General features: G+C 38.9%; 1 protein-coding gene across 2 annotated transcripts; it reads left to right on the forward strand.

Moving 5' to 3' along the window:
* On the forward strand, positions 1 to 13,729 carry LOC145393756 (uncharacterized). 2 transcript variants are annotated; one of them, XM_080267802.1, is made up of 6 exons: positions 1 to 204; positions 1,980 to 2,109; positions 4,997 to 5,091; positions 6,721 to 6,957; positions 10,553 to 10,691; positions 12,973 to 13,005. In XM_080267802.1, exons 1-5 carry the CDS (start codon positions 1 to 3, stop codon positions 10,643 to 10,645), a joined length of 759 nt encoding a protein of 252 aa, XP_080123928.1. In that variant the 3' UTR covers positions 10,646 to 10,691; positions 12,973 to 13,005. The 2 variants fall into 2 exon arrangements, with proteins under 2 accessions (XP_080123928.1, XP_080123929.1); XM_080267803.1 differs by lacking the exon at positions 10,553 to 10,691 and having other exon boundaries at positions 3 to 204; positions 12,973 to 13,729.
* Positions 13,730 to 18,543: the final 4,814 nt, after the last annotated feature.

Genomic DNA, 18,543 nt, shown 5'->3' on the forward strand with positions numbered 1-18,543 from the left:
ATGCCACGGTCAATCGCTGGGAGCGTGTCAGCTCTCTCAACCACCTCGCGTATGTCGAGGACGTCACGGGCATCAACAATACGCTCAGTGGCCTCCCTCACACAGTCCCTTGAATCCAAAACTGGCTTGAAGGTACCAATTCTCCCAGACGCCTTAATCACCAATGTTCAGCGAGGCAGCGTTATTGCAGCAACTTACTCTATTGTAAGTTTATTTATTTATTTATTTATTTTTTTTTAAACAAGAGTTTACCTACAATACAGCATCTTCACACTTAGGTAATGTCTGTCGCTTTCCTCTCTGATGCATCACATCATAATCTGTGGGCAGAGAAGCATACCAAGGCTTTCAGCTTGTTTTAGTCAGCAGAGGAAAGCAGCAAGTAAGAGGTGAAATATTACGCAAGGTTTTTGTCCACGATTGTACCTTAGTGATATCCTTTTTATTCCCTTTAAATGAATATTAATTGCTAATTTTGTCTATTGATTTAATATGTAAATTATATGATACTTGTGTCTGAATATACAAGCAGCAACTTAATCCCTTGAATTTTTTCCCTCTAGCCAGTTGCAATCAGGTTAGGAGAGCACCAGCTTACTACAGTGGTTATTGAAAGCTGTATGTAACCTCTCCAGTCCAGGAAGTCTATGCTGAACTAAACAGAATCATCAGAAGGTTGCAGAAATATGGCAAAAGGATACATCTTTGGATTGAAGGGGTTACATTGCAGTACATTATAGTTATGATTGTCCATAATGGCCCACTGTAGATCAGGTCATGTTAGTTAGGGTGTTTGAGTTTAACATAATCATCTTTTGCTATATTTTACGAGTTTCAGTCCAGAATTTTCAAGTTATGATAAATGTAGGGTATTACAGAAAGGAAATGAATAATGATGTATGATAAACAATGGTGTGTGAAACAGATTAAATAGATTCACCATTGTTTATCAGCCCTCATAAGTTGAGTTTATGAGATGCTGGATATTATCGGTTCAAATTCTTAAATTTCCTGGCAGTATGTTGAAAGTTTCTGATAAGTAAAAGGCATGTGCAGCTCCTGACTCATATTTCCGCCATATGTTAATTATCTACCTGCCATTTGAAGATTAAGCAGAAGAAAGTTTATAGGGTGTCTGAATCATTTGGAGTCATTACCCTTTTCAGTATGATGATGCTTGATAATACTGTATTCTTATCACTTTTTTTTTAAGGGGATAGAGAAAACAGATATTTACGCCTTCAAGACTAGATTTTTTTTTTTCCAAAGTTGAGTAAATCTGTGTGATGTTGCTGGAATACAGTAAATTAGAGTCCTCGGGTTGAAAAACTTACCATGAGAACTGGTGTCAAGAACTGAGAAAACTTTACACATACAAGTTAAAACACAGGTAAATTTTTCCCTGAGTCTAGTAAGGTATCTTCTCCCATGCATTCCTAACAAATTCAGGTTAAACTAGTAAGGTATCTTCTCCCATGCATTCCTAACAAATTTGGGTCAACAGTTTGTAACCATCTCTCTATTCTTTTTCAGTAATGTAATTCAGTGGATCAGTAGGCTAATATTTGTCCCAGGTCATACTTACCTTGTAATTAGTGTTCAACAACCCCAGCAGCTGTTGAAAGAGTTGTAAATTACACTCAAACCTCGATTTAAGGGACTAAATGGGGAATCAACGTGTCCCTTACTTGAAAATGTCCATTGGTTTCCCACATATAGACAGTATTATTATGAAATGCAACAATTGTTTCACTTATTTATATGATTATGAATATTATTTTATGGGTACTGTATAGAGAAACGTATTAATGTGTATAACCTAGACATTATGTATCATTTTTGAATGGTCTTGTCCATTTGTCAGGTAGAATATGGAGTCCCTTAAATCCGAAATCCCTTAAATGGAGGTCCCTTAAATCGAGGTTTGAGTGTACAGTAGTTAGACAACCAACTGTTATTCATGCTTGTTGTCATTTCAGATCCAGGGGTTGTTTGCCATTGTGACAGGCCTGTTTGACATTTACTCACTGGTCCTGGCTGCTCCTGGCTCCAGCCACTATGGGTTCTACCTCTTCTCCTATGATTTTGTTTATGCTGGAAACCCTCATGGTAGGATCACAAATGTTTATGTTGTCATTAGCTTTTGGTTGTTTAATGTTGTTATTGTTATACTTCTGTATGCCAAATTTAGTGAAGTAAATTCTTATTCTGATTCTCACAGAACAATGTGAAGGCAGTTTCATTGTAGCTACCCCTTACAGGATTAAGGCATCTGGTAATTGATATATAGATAGATAATCTTACTGGATGAACAAATTAACAAATTCCCCTCCCCCTTTATATATATATATATATATATATCCATCCATCCATCCATCCATCATCCAATCCTACATTGCCCCATGAGGAGCGTAGGAGCCCAGGGCTGGGCAGTTGGTCCCGATATTTTAGATGAGAGTGAAATACAGTATATATATATATAGGTGGGTTTGTGGTAGGTGGGGGCGCTCACCATCCACTCACTCAGTGTAGTGCTGCTCTCGGGTGTCTACCCTGTCCTCTCCTCCATCCTTCTTTCCTTCCATCTTCTTCTATCTTTCTTTCATTCATTCTTTCCTTGTTCTTCTACCTACGGGTGACTTTACACTCCCTCTTCTGTCTTTCATTCCTTCATTCTTTCCTCTTCCTTCTGCCTATGGGTGACTCTACACTGAGTGACTAGCCAAATGGTTTCCTGTACACCAGGAAACTATTTACTATGCTGGGTGGTAACCATATAACCAAATTTTGGTGCCTGGTGGTTTAGTGGGTAATTATTGTGCTCCAATCGGATTGAGCCTGTGAATGTTTATATCCAAGGGATGGTTGAGGTTTATTGCTCATGTAATGCCACTCAGGGATGAGTGAGGTTGGTCACTCTCATCTTAAATGTCGGGACCAACTGCCTAGCCCTGGGCTCCTACGCTCCTCATAGGGCAACGTAGGATTGGATGATGGATGGATGGATATATATATAATTACATATATATATCCATCCATCCATCATCCAATCCTCTGTTGCCCCATGAGGAGCATAGGAACACTAGGCAAGTTGGTCTTGACATTTAAGGTGAGAGTGACCAGCCTCACTCATCCCTGAGTGGCATTACTTGAGCAATAAATCCCAACCACCCCTTGGATATAAACTTTCACAGGCTCAATCTGATTGGAGTGCTGTAATTACCCACTAAACCACCAGGTGCCAAAATTTGGTTGTATGGTTACCACCCAGCATAGTAAATGGTTTCCTGGTGTACAGGAAACCATTTGGCTTGTCACTCAGTGTACAGTCACTCACAGGCAGAAGGATAAGGAAAGAATGAAAGAAAGAAAGATAGAAGAGGGAGTGTAAAGTCACTCGTAGGCAGAAATACGAGGAAAGAATGAAGGAAAGAAAGACAGAAGAGGATGGAAGGAAAGAAAGATGAAGGAGAGGAAAAGGCAGACACCCAAGAGCAGCACTGCATCAAGTGAGTGGATGGTGAGTGCCCCCACCAACCACAACTTTATATCATTCTATCTATCTATTGCCAGACGCCTCAATCCCGTTCAGGGTGGCCACAAACAAATCGCCTCCATGTTGCCCCGTCCCCCGCCATTTCACTGCCCTGCTCCCAACTCACACCCCCCTCTCTCATATACGGTACCTCTCCACCCCATCCCTCCATCTCATCCTCGGCCTCCCCCTCCCTCTTCATATATATATGTATATATATATATATATATATGTACATACACACACATCTATGTCACTTGGTTACAGGTGCCAAATATCAAAATTTTTCCATTTTGCAAAGATAACTAATGCACAGTCATTAAACCCTCTGGGTCAGGCATTGTTTATGAAATCAACCGTCTGGAGCAGGCTTTTTTTTTTTTTTTTTTTTTTTTTTTTCCCCCCCCCCCAAAAAAAAAGGTGATTTTTCAAAAATTGCTCCAATGAAAACTATTAAACCTTTCATGAAAATATCTGTACTGAGCATAGTACAACTCTTTAGCTTTAAAATGAGTGGTGTTCCAATATCCTATAATTGTTTATTATAGGGCAGTGGCTGAGAAGGTAAGTGTGCCAAAATGTTCTGGAACGGGGACCAACGTCCCTATGACATGTTCCAGAACAGGGATCGACCTTTAGGGGTTAAGTGTTTCAGGTATTCAAGAATACCCTGGTGCCATTTTATGTAAAATCATACATATCTTTCATGTGTTTCTCCCACCTTAATGGACAAAAACTTCAGTTGAGGTGCACTTTATAAAAGGGAAAATGTAACTTTGTCAGTTGTCAGATGAAACCTGTTCTCATTATCAGGGATTCCTTAAAATGAGAACAGTAACCCATCTATACTTTGATTCTGCTAATAAAACAGATATTCTTGTTGGACAAAAAGCATTTAATGAAGTTTATTGTTGTGCACTGCACCTGCATAAGAAGAATTGTACTCTCATATTACTGTATCGGTTTGTTGTAAAGGGAGCAAGGTGTGGAAGACAAAAAACATCTCTCTTTGTGTTGGTGTAAAGATTTAGAGACCTTACAGTCTAGCATTACTACTGCATGCAGGTTTGTACACCTTGTACAGCATGAAAGGGGAAATCATACACAAGGCTTTACTTTCATCTGATTTATGTTTCCTGTGTAAATGAGGCATGTTGGTTTTGGATAGGCAGCATTAAATACAGTCCCATATCTTCATGCTGTCCTGATGCAGTACATAAAGGAAGCTAAATACCTGTAGATGTGGAAACAGTGAAGCATATATTCAAAGTCCATTTTACAACTCTGGTGCCTTTCACTATCTGATAGAAGAGATTTATTTGTTTATTCAGTCTGTTGCTCTCTTGATGAATTAGATGTCCATAGAACTGTTTTTTCAATAAATATTAACACTACAGACTCAGAATTGTATGCAGGCTTCACATCTGTATTTGAAACTGAGTCCTGGTGTTTGTATTTCAGTCCGTAACTCTCTTATGCTGTTTGCGGCCATCACAGCCCTGGGAGGACTTGGTCTCATCATAACCAGTGTGGTGCTGCTTCAAGGACTGAGGAAGGTGGATAAGACATTCTTGATATGCTGTATTTTATTTGCATTTGAAAGGAAAAGAGAAATGACAATATATGTATACCCATGTTGAGGAGATGGACTGTGGTACAGTATTGTTAATAACCACAGTTTAGTGTTTCTAATGGTGAGTGGAGTAGGTGATGGATTGGAAATGGCTCATCATGATTCAAGTACAGTGTGCCACATCATTATCTCAGATTCATCAACATTGGAAATGTTACATTTGGAGCTACATTTTTTCCAAGATTAGGCAGTCTGAGATCAGTTGATATCAGTATGATTCACCTCACTCTGAAGGCCATAGAAAATGAGCAAGAAATAGAGATGTTAGCCACATTCCCTCTTGTTGAAATGAGGCTGCCTTCCTCCCCGCGATCTTCATTTAACAAGATGTTTTGCATAGAGCGAATAATAGGATATAAACAGAGTGATTTTACAGTGTGGAGTAAGGATATAAAACAGATTGATAATGCAGTGTGGAGCAAGGAATTGTGATGATAATAGAATTGAACAGAGTCCTTCTAAATGCTGTTGTCACAGCTGTCAGTTTCACCATTAGGTCAGCAGTTTTCAAAACTTATCATCATCCTCTTGACTTACTGAAATAACTTCACTACTCCATCAGTTCTAAAACATGTCATGTATAATTCTGCATTCAGAGATACTGATTCAGTGTTCGCAAACCATTTTCATTGTATTTCAATGAATAGATTTATATTTGAAAAAGAGTTTTAGTTACTGACACTCTGACTAACCTTCATTGGTTATAGAGAAATTCCATCTAACAATATTGACAAAATAAGCGAAGGCAGAATTATTATTCATTCATCATAAATAGGTTGTTTTTTTCCTGCTCTGACTCCATTGACCTGTTATTGGAATTCACTGCCCCTGGGTGTACCTACTCTGGCTTTATTAGTATAAAATGTTAATAATTGAAAAGAAAAGTAACAGCCAAACAGTAGTGGTAAAAACAAATGAGCCATTGATGTGCACTTGGAAGAAAGACAAACTGGCAGGTTATTGGGTGACCTGTTAGTATCACTTATGGCTGTGAGTGATGGAAACAGCTACTTTATATTACCAGGTAACATTTTTACCGTACTTTGTTCATTTGTAGAATTTAAATTTTCTTACTGGCATTCACATATTACAAATCTGTGGTGGAGGGATCTTTCTTGGGATTTGTTTGTTGAAATATTAGCAGTTTCTCTTTATGTTTAATGTCCAACAATACTGTCACTGACCAAAAGGTAAAGTTTTATAATTTTATGAGCAAATACTTATAATGTACCTGTACAATAAGGAAAAGTGAATGAGCACTGGTATGTAAGTAAATAGACCTTGTATTGGTGATGTGCACTTTGCTGCAATTCCTACTTATAACTCACATAATTCAAATTTTGTTTTTGCTGTCTAGTTCACAGTTTACAGTAGTACAGAACAGATTTTCTCAGTATGTTGTATACTGATAGTCTTTTTTTTTTTTTTCCTATATAAGTAGTTTATATATATATATATATATATATATATATATAAATGTAAGATGCAAGGAAGAAGGAACCACTGATGCCAGCTTGTATGTCATGTCATTTTCCTCTTCTTTTAATTGCAGGAGATTGAGATGCGCCTGGAGCCATGGATCTGGGTGATGGCTCTCTTCACTGCATACCGTGCCTTGATCATCATATATGCGTCTGTGGTTAATGACATGGTCTTTGCGTACCACATCGTCATGTGTCTCCTATGGATTCTCTTCATTTTGGGCAATGTGTATGCTTGGTTGGTTGTCCACTCTTTTTACCATGAGCTGTGTGAGGTTACCAGACTAGAAGATGTTGCCAGAGTCAAGGTGGGTTAAAGGTCATTGGATGTTTGCATATGGAGAAACTGCCTTTTGTTTGTGATGAGCTTAGACCCTCTTTGTTATTCTGTGCACTGTAGATGATATTAAGGTCACTATTAGCTATTCAGAAATACAGTAGTGGTGCTGAAATAGAATGTATCAGAGTATTGAGCTATGATAGAGTAGAGAGAACTGTTGTAAATGTATGTAGCATTCCTTCAGCAAAGAAAATGCTTGTGTAGCCTACGTAATGCTTATCTCAGGGGCAGTCAGAATGTTTTGATCGAATCATCTGTCCCTTCACTCCTTTGTATAACTTCAGCTGTAATAGATGAACTTCATTTGTGAGAGGACTTCCTGTATGAGGCTGATGCTCTGTTATTGCTGGGATGTGAGAAATATGTTTAAATGTGGTAGATAAGATTGGTGATGTGTTCAGAAGGAAAAGTTGAAGGTAAATGCTGGTGAAATTAATCTTATGCTGTTTGACCTATACGCACCGGCATTGTTTTGGTGCGGCTGCCATCTCACTTTGGGGGTATTTCCAAAAATAGCCTGTTTTCAAACCTTCATATCTGTGAAAGTATAGCAGTTAGGGAAACTAGTGAAAGACTGTATTACTCACCAAATCTTCTTCCTGCGAGTGTAAGCATCCCCAGGTCTGCAGGTGGTTGCGTCAATGAGTAAGGACGTGAAGAAGATGAGTAACTTTTGGCGCTCGAAGCAGGGTGATATTGGTGCATGTGCGTGCGGCTCCAACTTTGGGTTTGCTCTCAACATGGTAACTTCTCCACTACTAGATAAACTAGACACAGTGGTGTCCAAGGAACACCCTATGGCACTATCACTGATCCCTTTCCTAGTATCCTTGGAAAGAGACTTGGCAAGAGTGGATGAATAAGGGGTCTGTGTGAGGTGGGAACAGAATCGGACAAGAAGTTTCAGAAATCATCATTCTTCACCTGGCAAGGTCATAGAGAAGACTGAGGTATGCTTGTGTGAGGTGGTGGGAGTCTCTCCCTACCCTTTGGTGCTGAGACCAATGGCAGCCAGTTCAAACAATGGTGGAAATACACTATCGGCTCCTCCCGACACCCGGTATTCCCTGTCTACCCATTTTGCTGTGGCATATGGCACTTCCCGGCTCATAGTGGTTAAAGGGAGTGAACATGAAGTCACTGGTTTAAAAGGCGCATTGTAAAGTACTCAGAGAGAATAATGTGAAGTACAGAAGTAGAGTGGTGAATGAAGTATTTGAGGAAATTTAATGACTTTTAAAGGCATATAGTAGGAGCTGTACTATACAGTTAGCCTGTGGAAGTTTGGGAATTAAGACCAATGGTGACAGTTGACAGATGGCTTTGAGAGGTAAATAATATTCTGGAATAGGAGTTGTTTAGTTAGAAAGTGTAGAATCCACTAAGGGACTTAAATTACCAACTTCTGCTTATAGTTATGAAGCTGTTTGTGTGAAAGAAAGGAGTGAAGGGATAAAGTACAATACTGTCATATATAGCATGACCATACATTTATCTTATGTTATACACCATCACTGGTATGTAATGATCAGTCTTCATCTCTTATTTTCTTGCATGTTCTTGTGGAATGTCACCGGCATATATTCCCCAGCTTTGAGCATGTTGGTCTCACTGTTGTGAATGTTAATTGTTTATCTTGTATGAATATTTTCTCAAGTATTTGAGGGTTCTTTACAGCACCTTGAAGCCATGTAGTCACCCTATTGTATTAGTTCTGATGTCTCTCCTTTCTCATTATTGTCCAACTGAGATTATGTGTATTATTCTCTTGCTTTTATATGGCTCATAAAGTACTCATGCTCTTAAACGCAGTTTGTGAAAAGTTACAGACTACTGTATTGTATCTATAGTATCACATTTAAGAGCTCAGATTAATAGTATGACATAGCTCTTCTAAGAAGATTGTTTCTAACCAGTATCTTATACATAATTTTGGAGAAGGGTGCCTTGACATGGTGGTGCTAATATACAGACATCCCTCAGTTATCGTTGTATCCCCAAGAAGGAGGATAGTAAATTGCAGGAGGACAGTTTCAGCCTCCAGTCTACTGGGTTCATGTTCAAATGATTCTGGGGCCACATCATATATATATATATATATATATATATATATATATATATCATCATCATCTGTATATCCAACCCAGTGTTGCCCCATGAGGAGCGTAGGAGCCCAAGGCTGGGCGAATTAGTCCTGACATTTTAGATGAGAGCAACCAGCCTCACTCATCCCAGAGTGACGTTACGTGAGCAATACCCCCCCCCCTTGGATATAAACCTACATACTGTAGACTTAATCCGGCTAGAGTGCCTTAATTACCTACTAAACCACCAGGCACCATAGTTTGGTTATATGGTTACCACCCAGCATAGTAAATGGTTTCCTGGTGTACAGGAAACCATTTGGCTTGTCACTCAGTGTAGTTGCCCATAGACAGAAGGAAGAGGAAAGAATGAAGGAAAGAAAGACAGCAGAGGAAGGAAAGTTAGAAGGAAGGAAGAGAGGAAAGGGCAATCACCCGAGAGCAGCAGTACATCGAGTGAGTGGATGGTGAGCACTCCCACCTACCACTATCGTGGGGGCACTCACCATCCACTTGATGAAGTGCTGCTCTCGGGTGTCTGCCCTTTCCTCTCCTCCATCCTTCTTTCCTTCCATCTTCCTCTCTTTCTTTTCTTCACTGTTCTTCATCCTTCTGCCTACGTGTGACTTTACACTCCTTCTTCAGTCTTTCCTGCCTTCATTCTTTCCTTTTCTTTCCACCTGTGGGTGACTCTACACTGAGTGACAAGCCAAATGGTTTCCTGTACACGAGGAGACCATTTACTACGCTGGGTGGTAACCATATAACCAAACTATGGCACCTGGTGGTTTAGTGGGTAAAGAAGTCGCTCCAGCTGGATTGAGTCTGTGTAGGTTTATATCCATTATTTTTATTTATTTTTTTTTTTTAATGCAAGGATGAAGGAACTAAAGGCCAGGTGCTTGCAAACTATTCCTTAAAAAACAATACAAAGGGAGCCAAATTCAAGATCTGATCATTTTGAGATGCCTGGACACACTGTGTTTGAAAGACTGGAGATCATAGGAAGCAGGAAATACAGACAGAGGGAGACAGTTCCAGAGTTTGGGTTTATTGCTCATATAATGCGATGTAGGGATGAGTGAGGCTGGTCACTCTCTTCTCAAATGTCAGGACCAACTTGCCTAGCCCTGGGCTCCTATGCTTCTCATGAGGCAACATAGGATTAGATGATATATATATGTGTGTGTGTGTGTACTTTTAAGTTATCCTTTGGAATTAGTATGAGTATTTTGCCGTTGAAGTTGATGGATCAGTATGCTATTGTTTTCCTTTATACTGTAATGAACCCTTGAGCATGAGATATCTTAATTATATTCTGGCAACCACAACACTTTTATTTAGCATAGCGGATGCTTGTACTCAGGGTGTTTAAAAATTTTGCTTTATGCCATCTCAGTTGGACAGATGTTTTGACCCAGCCGTGTTTACTTAAATGGCCTGGGTGTAAACTCTCCTATGCACTTGTGTTTGTTGCAGATTGAGACTATGAGCACGATGGGTTTCAGTTCTTGCCCTACCACTCCTGGTGCACAGTCCACAATATCTACTCAGATGGATTATAAAGTGTAGAATCTGCAGATCATCGGTTCTCCTTGAATAGGTATAGGTGCCAAAGGTTATAGCAGAATAATATAATGTTAAAGTTATGGATTTTGGTTTGTGAAACCTGGTAAGTCAGACAGTGTATTTGTATTCCCACTTGAATAACCGTAAATAGTTCAAGGTAGTCTTCTTTATAATGCAATTTCCAGTTTAGCCTTAAGGGGCATTGATGCTATATTATAAGTAGTAGTATAGTACCTATATTTTTAACATTTTTAAAATGAACACTTAGATGCTTTGTATAAGGAAATACCAGTAGACCAAATGAAATTATCACAGTAAGTAATTTGTTTGGTTACAGCATAGTTTTCTACATATTTCATTGAGAATAGGTATCTAGTTTTATGTTACAACTAATAATTAAAGGTCAGGAATGGTTAACTTTCATGACAGGGTAAGGTAATCTGTCTTCATACAGCTTCACGGACATAATAGCATAATGAATAAACCGGTTAGTAGTACACAAATTTTAAAGGACTGTATCTTGGGATAATGAAATTGATGAAGTAACATTGTTGATTAGTAACATAATATGTGGTTAAAAAAAAAGAAGAAAAGCTATTTAAACTCAGAATAGTGTCTAATATTTTTCTTGTTAATTTACATATGTAAACTACATTAAAATACTTTTCAGTTATAAGTTCAGATTTTATACCAAGATATATACGAGGCAGCAGTTTCACTATTGTATAATCTAGTGAGTATGTGTTTGCTGTTGGATTAATGTGCTGCTGAATGAATTCCATTTTATATGCTGTATATGTAGTATTTTTTTATCTAAGATGTGCTGTATCATCATTATTCTCGGTTTCCTCATTTGCATTGGGTTGTTGTTGATGTTGCTTAACCCTGGTTTGTCTAGTCAAGCAGACCTGTTGACCACAAGGGAGCAACTGCTGTGAGGCCATCCCACATGTATGCTGCTGTACAGCACATATACTGTGTAGAGAGTCTGTGCTTCCTTGTGGTAGAAAGCATCTTGCCAGGGTTGGACCCAGGTCCTTCCCTTGGAGTGGCAAGGAAAAATGAGGACATTTGTCTCCCAGGTGGACACCAGACCTGCTCCACCTTGGATGCATCACCTTATGTAAGTGCTTTGTCAGCAGCTTTACATAAGGTGCGAAGCTCCAGTGCATAGATCTCTAAACTCTTGGATCTTTTGTCCATGCCATACAGACAGTTGTATCCAGTTTTGAAGAGACTGCAATTCTCATATGCTCACATGATGTAGTACTGCCCACATCATCCTTCACTTTTACTGTTCTTTTTCTAATTGTGCCCCATTTTCCTGTTTCTCCTGTCCTTCCTGTCATTTATTATTATTATTAATTTACTATGCTGGGTGGTAACCACATAACCAAATTTTGGCGCCTGGTGGTTTAGTGGGTAATTACTGCGCTCCAAGCGGATTGCGCCGGTGAAGGTTTATATCCAAGGGGTGGTTAGGGTTTATTGCTCATGTGATGCCACTCAGGGATGAGTGAGGCTGGTCACTCTTAAATGTCAGGTCCAACTTGCCTAGCCCCGGGCCCCAACGCTTCTCATGGGGCAACATAAGATTGGATGATGGATGGATGGATTTCCGCTTTAGGAGGTTCCAGACTGGATGACAAGCGCAGTGGTTTCCTGTAACCCTGGAAGATGTTTACATCACTTGGTGGTACTCATATAACCAAATAGCAGGGTGATGTTGAGCCAACTTTGGTGACCCGTTGACTGGTAGTTGAGACAAATGTAGCATCCATCCAGGAATCAACCTCTACACTTCACTTGCACCTTGAGGCACCATCTACTGCAAGGAACATTGGTTCATTGCATGGGATGGCCCTGCAGGGGCAGCTGCTTGCCTGTGATTGATGGGTCTGTATGGCCAGACAGAGTAGGGGTTGCTCTGCCACTACTGCATTTTCTTTTCCAGCAAAATCCAGTTAATCACATGACTACAGTTTATACAGTATATATATATATATATATACTGTATATATATATATATATATATATATATATATATATATATATATATATATACTGTATATATATATATATATAAAAGTTTTAGCTGAGACAGTTAGTTATTATTCGTTCGGAATGTGTTTCACAAATTTGTCCATACACTTGGTATTGTAGCTAAGAGGAAACTGGCAAATCAACTTTGTAGGTAGTAGTCTTTAATAGGCAGATTTTTTGTAAATAAAATAGATATACAGTACAGTACTGGCAAGAAAGTAAGGGGGGGGGGGAGCAGGTTCCATTTCTGTGATATGTTTTGTTCATTTGCTTGTTTATATTTCCAGATGGAAACAATGAGCTCCTTCACGGCCTCCCGCCCTACTACTCCTGGTGCCCGCTCAGACTTTTCTACCAGAATGATCCCTTGAGCTGCATTTGGTCCCGTCATTTGGATTCATAGATCTTATAATTACCATTTATTTCACAGTATTATTAATTACTGGGTTTTGATGACTTCTCTGTTGTGAAAGGTTGCAGTTTTCAGTTTATCCCTTTGAATCTGGTGACTTCTTTTTAGCCTAGTGTATGTTCTTTCTTCCTCCAGATGATTGTATGTAGCTTTGGAGAGCATTTGCAGTAGTGAATGGATTAATGAAGGCTATAGCTAATCCATCCATTTCAGATCTCCCCTGAGTTGATTATAATCATCTGAAGATGGCAAGAATAAACTAAAGAGTACATCGCTGGAGTGAAGGTTAATAGGGAAACTCTAATGTACATTGTATGATTTTTTTTTTTTTTTTTCTGTTGAACTGTTTATGATACTTTTAAAACCTGAGTTCTCAGTAAGATATTGTAGACAAGGGAAAATAGTGAAAAATAGGGAAAGTAGATTTAACATTACCAGGTGAACTTCCGTCCATTTTACGGTATCTCATGTAGAGGTTGTGCTGTTGCATCTTGGATTATTCCTTGGATTGCTAGACTCTCTCTCAGTCACACAGAACTATATGATGTTAACAAAGATAAAATAACTAAGTTAAACTGTTGCAGTTAATAGTTTATTCAAGGTAGTTTTTAACTCTTTTAGTGTTTGAATCTTGGCTGAATAAATTAATCTCTTAGAAGAAAATGGCTCTAGGAATATGTACATTCTCTTTCTAAGTTAGTTGATGGTGGCCAACTTTATGCCAAACATTCCTTCGTCTGTGATGTGTGTTCCGTCCACTAATGCATGTGATAACTGTTAATCAGTTTGATCATGATTTCGGTGATCAGAAGCTTATGAACAGTGTAGTGAATTTTTGGGAAGTTATAATTTTTTCTTATAACCAAGTGTGGTAGGTGGTATTAGTGGTTGGTGGTGGCAACCATCATCCACTCACTTGATGTAATGCTGCCAACTTATTCCTTCACCTTTGTCATTCTTTTTGTGTATCTACCCTCCTCTCCTCCTATTTCTCCTATCTTTCCTCTCCCATTTTCCTTTTTTTTTTTTTTTTTCCAGGTGGCTTTACATTGAGTGACAAGTCTAATGGGTTCCTGTATGCCAGGAAACCATGTACAATGCCAGGTGGTAACCGGGTAACCAACCCATATGTGTTCCCTACATGTCAGCAAGTGAGTTAGCAAAGGGTTAGTGCCCCTTCCCCCCAAACAACTAACTCTTGAACCAAACAGCCACCCCTTACGGAAGTGTGGCATCTGGCTGTAAATAGATATATACTGTACAGTAGATAGATTTCTGGTATGTTTCTTATGCCTAATTTACAGTAGATCCTCTGTATTCACAAGAACACTGTGAGTGAATAGTTACAGATTGAAGAGTTGACCCTTACCGGTAAACTTGCTAGTGGATCTGGTCAACAAGATTTACCTGGTAACCCCCCCCCCTCTCCCCTCTTGACCCATTTCTGCCCCACTAACAACAGTATTATCACTTTGGCTTAGGACTTCTCGTGATGAAACTTAATTATCTTGTGGCAGCCAAAATAAAACTCCTGTGCCTAGAGATGTACCGATGTATAAGTATTGGCCCATTTTTAGATTATCGGTATCGGCTGATTTTCTGCTGATACTACCAATACTTAAAAGGAATTTAGTGCGTAGCATATCACTCGCTGGAAGTTATTTTGTTAAACAGAATGTGGATGTTTTATAGGGATGAAAAATAAATTATTGGTAATATCCAATTATTTAGTATCATATTATTTTGAGTACATGGTGTGTAGTAATACAGTGTACAGTACATTCTTTGGTAATGAGTCAGATCTGCCACCATGGACTTGTGCGAGACAGGTTGGTAGCCTCGCATCAGCGGCCGAGGGCCCTACCACAGCCCTCAGACGGCAGGCACCACCCTCCCTACCTGGTATCGGTATCAGTCCAATTTTGTGGTGTCGTTTATCAGTATCGGTCAAAATTTTGGTATTGGTACATCTCTACCTGTGCCCGCCATTAGCAACAGCAGAGAAAAATCATGAAGGATAATTTATTAAGATTTTTATTGCAAGCTCTTAGTTGACCAAATCAGCTTTAGTCAGGCTGATTAAAATATCCAGGTTCACCAACTGCAGTGAGAGTATTAAGTACCATACCAATATTATTGTACACTAACTACAGGAACTCTTGATAGTGGTATATCAGCAAAATGACCCGTTGAGTAAATGGTAAGGGGATTAGAATATGACATCATCTTTGCTGTCAATGATAACCCAAGTTTAAATTAAGGATATACATAACAACTGCAGTATGTATATGCAATGATGATTGAAGAAACTGTTAGTAATTGCAGTAAAGTTTATTTCAAAATGTACAAATCACATTTTTTCATGAGCTGCCTGTATCTCAGTCTGTCCATATATGGTCCACTGCAGGACCAGACCTCCTCAGAGGAAGAGTGATAGTCAGAATTAACCACTCCCTGTTCAGACTGCTACCTGTTGTTGCATCACTATCTTCCAGTGCATTTCTTCTTCAGCCAAACTTTCATTCCTTGCAGGTGTATGAGCATTTGCAGAAGTAGATTGACCCTTTCAGTATGATACTGTACATTTTATACCTTGTTTTTGTTCTTGCTGCTATTGAATTAATTAAATGAGCTAAGGAGAGCACCTAAGCTGGAGATTGATAAGCAAAGGCTATAACCTCTCCAGTTCAAAAAGTCTAAGCTGAAAAAAATGAGATAGGAACAAAATAAAAAATATACATAATAAAACTGAAGGGTAGGTATTTTTTACTTTTTTTCGGTGAGTGGGGGTAATGTAGCACAGGAAACTTCCCCTTGCTGGCAATGGCAGTGCATTATGTGAATTATATTAAGCTCACATACAGTGTATTTTTCCTGGTAGTGCTGAAAGCAAGGGTGATTAAATATGATAGTGTGGAAAAAAAAAAAATCTCTGTTCAAACCTGTACATGCAGAGGTCTATGTTTTAATCCATTCATCATCCAGTTCTTTATTGCTCTGTTTTATTCAGTACTTAATGCTTTATTCTTTATTTTTGTACATTTGTGTCTTCCTTTCAGCATTCCTTAATGTACTTCATTTTATTTATTTATTTTTTCCTGACAGCAAAAGTAATAGCACAGGACATTAATGAATGTGTATAGTTTTGTGTGTATATTTAGAGTTCAAGGTTTTTGTAGTTGATTTCAGAGTACTATTGCATTGTCTTTGAAATAACAGATTTCAATTATCATGATTTTTTTTTTTTTTTAATTTTTTTTTGTAAGTGTCATTGCTTTAATATTACACTTGGAAATACATGATAATTTTGCAGTTAATATCATAGAAATGTGATATAGAGAATATTTATGTGCAATTTGCTGTGTCACCACAAAAGTAAATTCAGTTTAGAGTACAAGATATTTAACATTATGGTTTGATACATTTAGTGTATAGACTTCAGGTAAGTTCTGTATGTTTTTACAACACAGAATATCACAAGTCTGGTAAACTTATATGTCCATATGCCAGTATTTTACAACAGTAGCTATAATTTCAGTGCATGTAAAGTACAAGGTTTTTGGAGTACTGTACATTTGTTGGAGTCTTATTTTCATGCCAGCATGAATTTCCTTCATGAAAGTATTCAAAACAGTCTTAAATGGGTTAGATGGTGATGCATATTTTAGCGAGCTTTCATGCTGTTTCTGTTAATTAATAGTTGTGTATAGTACCAGCATAGTAATGGTGTTTAGACTGGAACAGTGCTGTATTCGTATACAGTGTGAACAGTACCTACTTGTTGTTTTGATCCAAGGCTCGGCCAGCCATAAACATGGTGGAGGCAAGCTGAAGCTTCTCCTCTCCTGCAGTCATCCGTTCGCTGTATGGGAGATAAGGCAGGAATTGAGGAAGGTTTGTATACCCGGGCAGCTATGTTGCTCAGTTTATCTGAGGCGCCTCTTGAAAGTGTCCCTCTCCAGCAGCCTTAAGAATGCATACCATATTGTAGGGTAATACTGTATATTGATGCACAAATGCTATATACAGAGTACATTCTGAGACCATCTTCCATTGAAATTTATGACAGACTGGGAAACATATGCCCATTTCAGTCTTGGATTAGTATACATACCGTATGTAGTGTTAGATTATATATTTTCTTGCATTTTGATAAGGATATAAAATTTGATGTTTAATGTTAATTGTTTTGTATAATATGAGTAAATCGAAACATACTTTTGCATTGTGTTAACCCTGCACCCCCCCCTTTTTTTTTTATATATAGTTCAGTTGATAAGTGTACAGTTTGACAAGTAACCAAGGAGACTCATTCATGTATCATAAGTACAGTAGGCATATTGAATTTTATGCTGCCATGGCTTAGTATTCAAGTTGTGGCTGCCTATGGGTGATTTACACTCCCTCTTCTGTCTTTCTTTCCTTCATTCTTTCCACTTCCTTTAGCCTGTGGGTGGCTCTGCACTGAGTGACAAACCAAATGGTTTCCTGTGCACCAGGAAACCATTTACTATGCTGGGTGGTAACCATATAACCAAATTTTGGCACCTGGTGGTTTAGTGGGTAATTATTGCGCTCCAGTCAGATTGAGCCGGTGAAGGTTTATATCCAAGGGGTGGTTGGGGTTGATTGCTCATGTAATGCCACTCAGGGATGAGTGAGACTGGTCACTCTCATCTTAAATGTCGGGACCCTAGCCCCGGGCTCCTACACTCCTCGTGGGGCAATGTAGGATTGGATGATGGATGGATGGAGATTAGCCTAGTTCCCTCAGGCAAAAACATACTGACTAGGGCTGTCTGTGCCTTATTGTTGCCTGATTAGGAAATAATTTCATAATTTCGTTTGCATATGTATGTGTGACAGCTTGCTAGCATGTATGCATCAGTCTTGACCACCTCATGATGGCTGTCCATGCTGCTTGATCTCTACCAGTCCCTGTTCAGTTCCATATCCTGGAGGTCACACTATGGTTTCCCGCCCCCCTTTTTTTCTTTTTTCTTAGCAAGTCTTCCCTCAGTGTTCATACCTCTCACTTTCCACACCCAGTTGCCATTCTCTGTCTCCATATGCCCAGGCCATCTCAATGTACCCTGTCTCATCACATCACTAATACATTCAAGTTCCATCCTTCCTCTCAGCTCTTCATTTGCAATCCAACTCTCCCCCCCTTCGAGGCTTGCTAAAGAATGCACAGCACATCCATTTGATCCAGTTAGTGTTCTTGCTCCACTGACTACCAGACATTCATATGGTTGTATGGGCACCAGATTAGTAAATGGCTTCCTAGGTTACAGGAAACCAGTTTGTATGTGACTTGGTCTAGTCACCTGAAGGTAGCAGTACATTTAGTGGATGGTGGGCACCTCATTTACTTTATTCAATGGCATACAACCTTAAAATGCATAGCCACTACTTGGTGACACATCGGCACGGCCGGCAGTCA

Source organism: Coenobita brevimanus, chromosome 25 (assembly GCF_032717465.1).
Source record: "Coenobita brevimanus isolate Jiangsu-jjx chromosome 25, ASM3271746v2, whole genome shotgun sequence".
Lineage (NCBI taxonomy): Eukaryota > Metazoa > Arthropoda > Malacostraca > Decapoda > Coenobitidae > Coenobita > Coenobita brevimanus.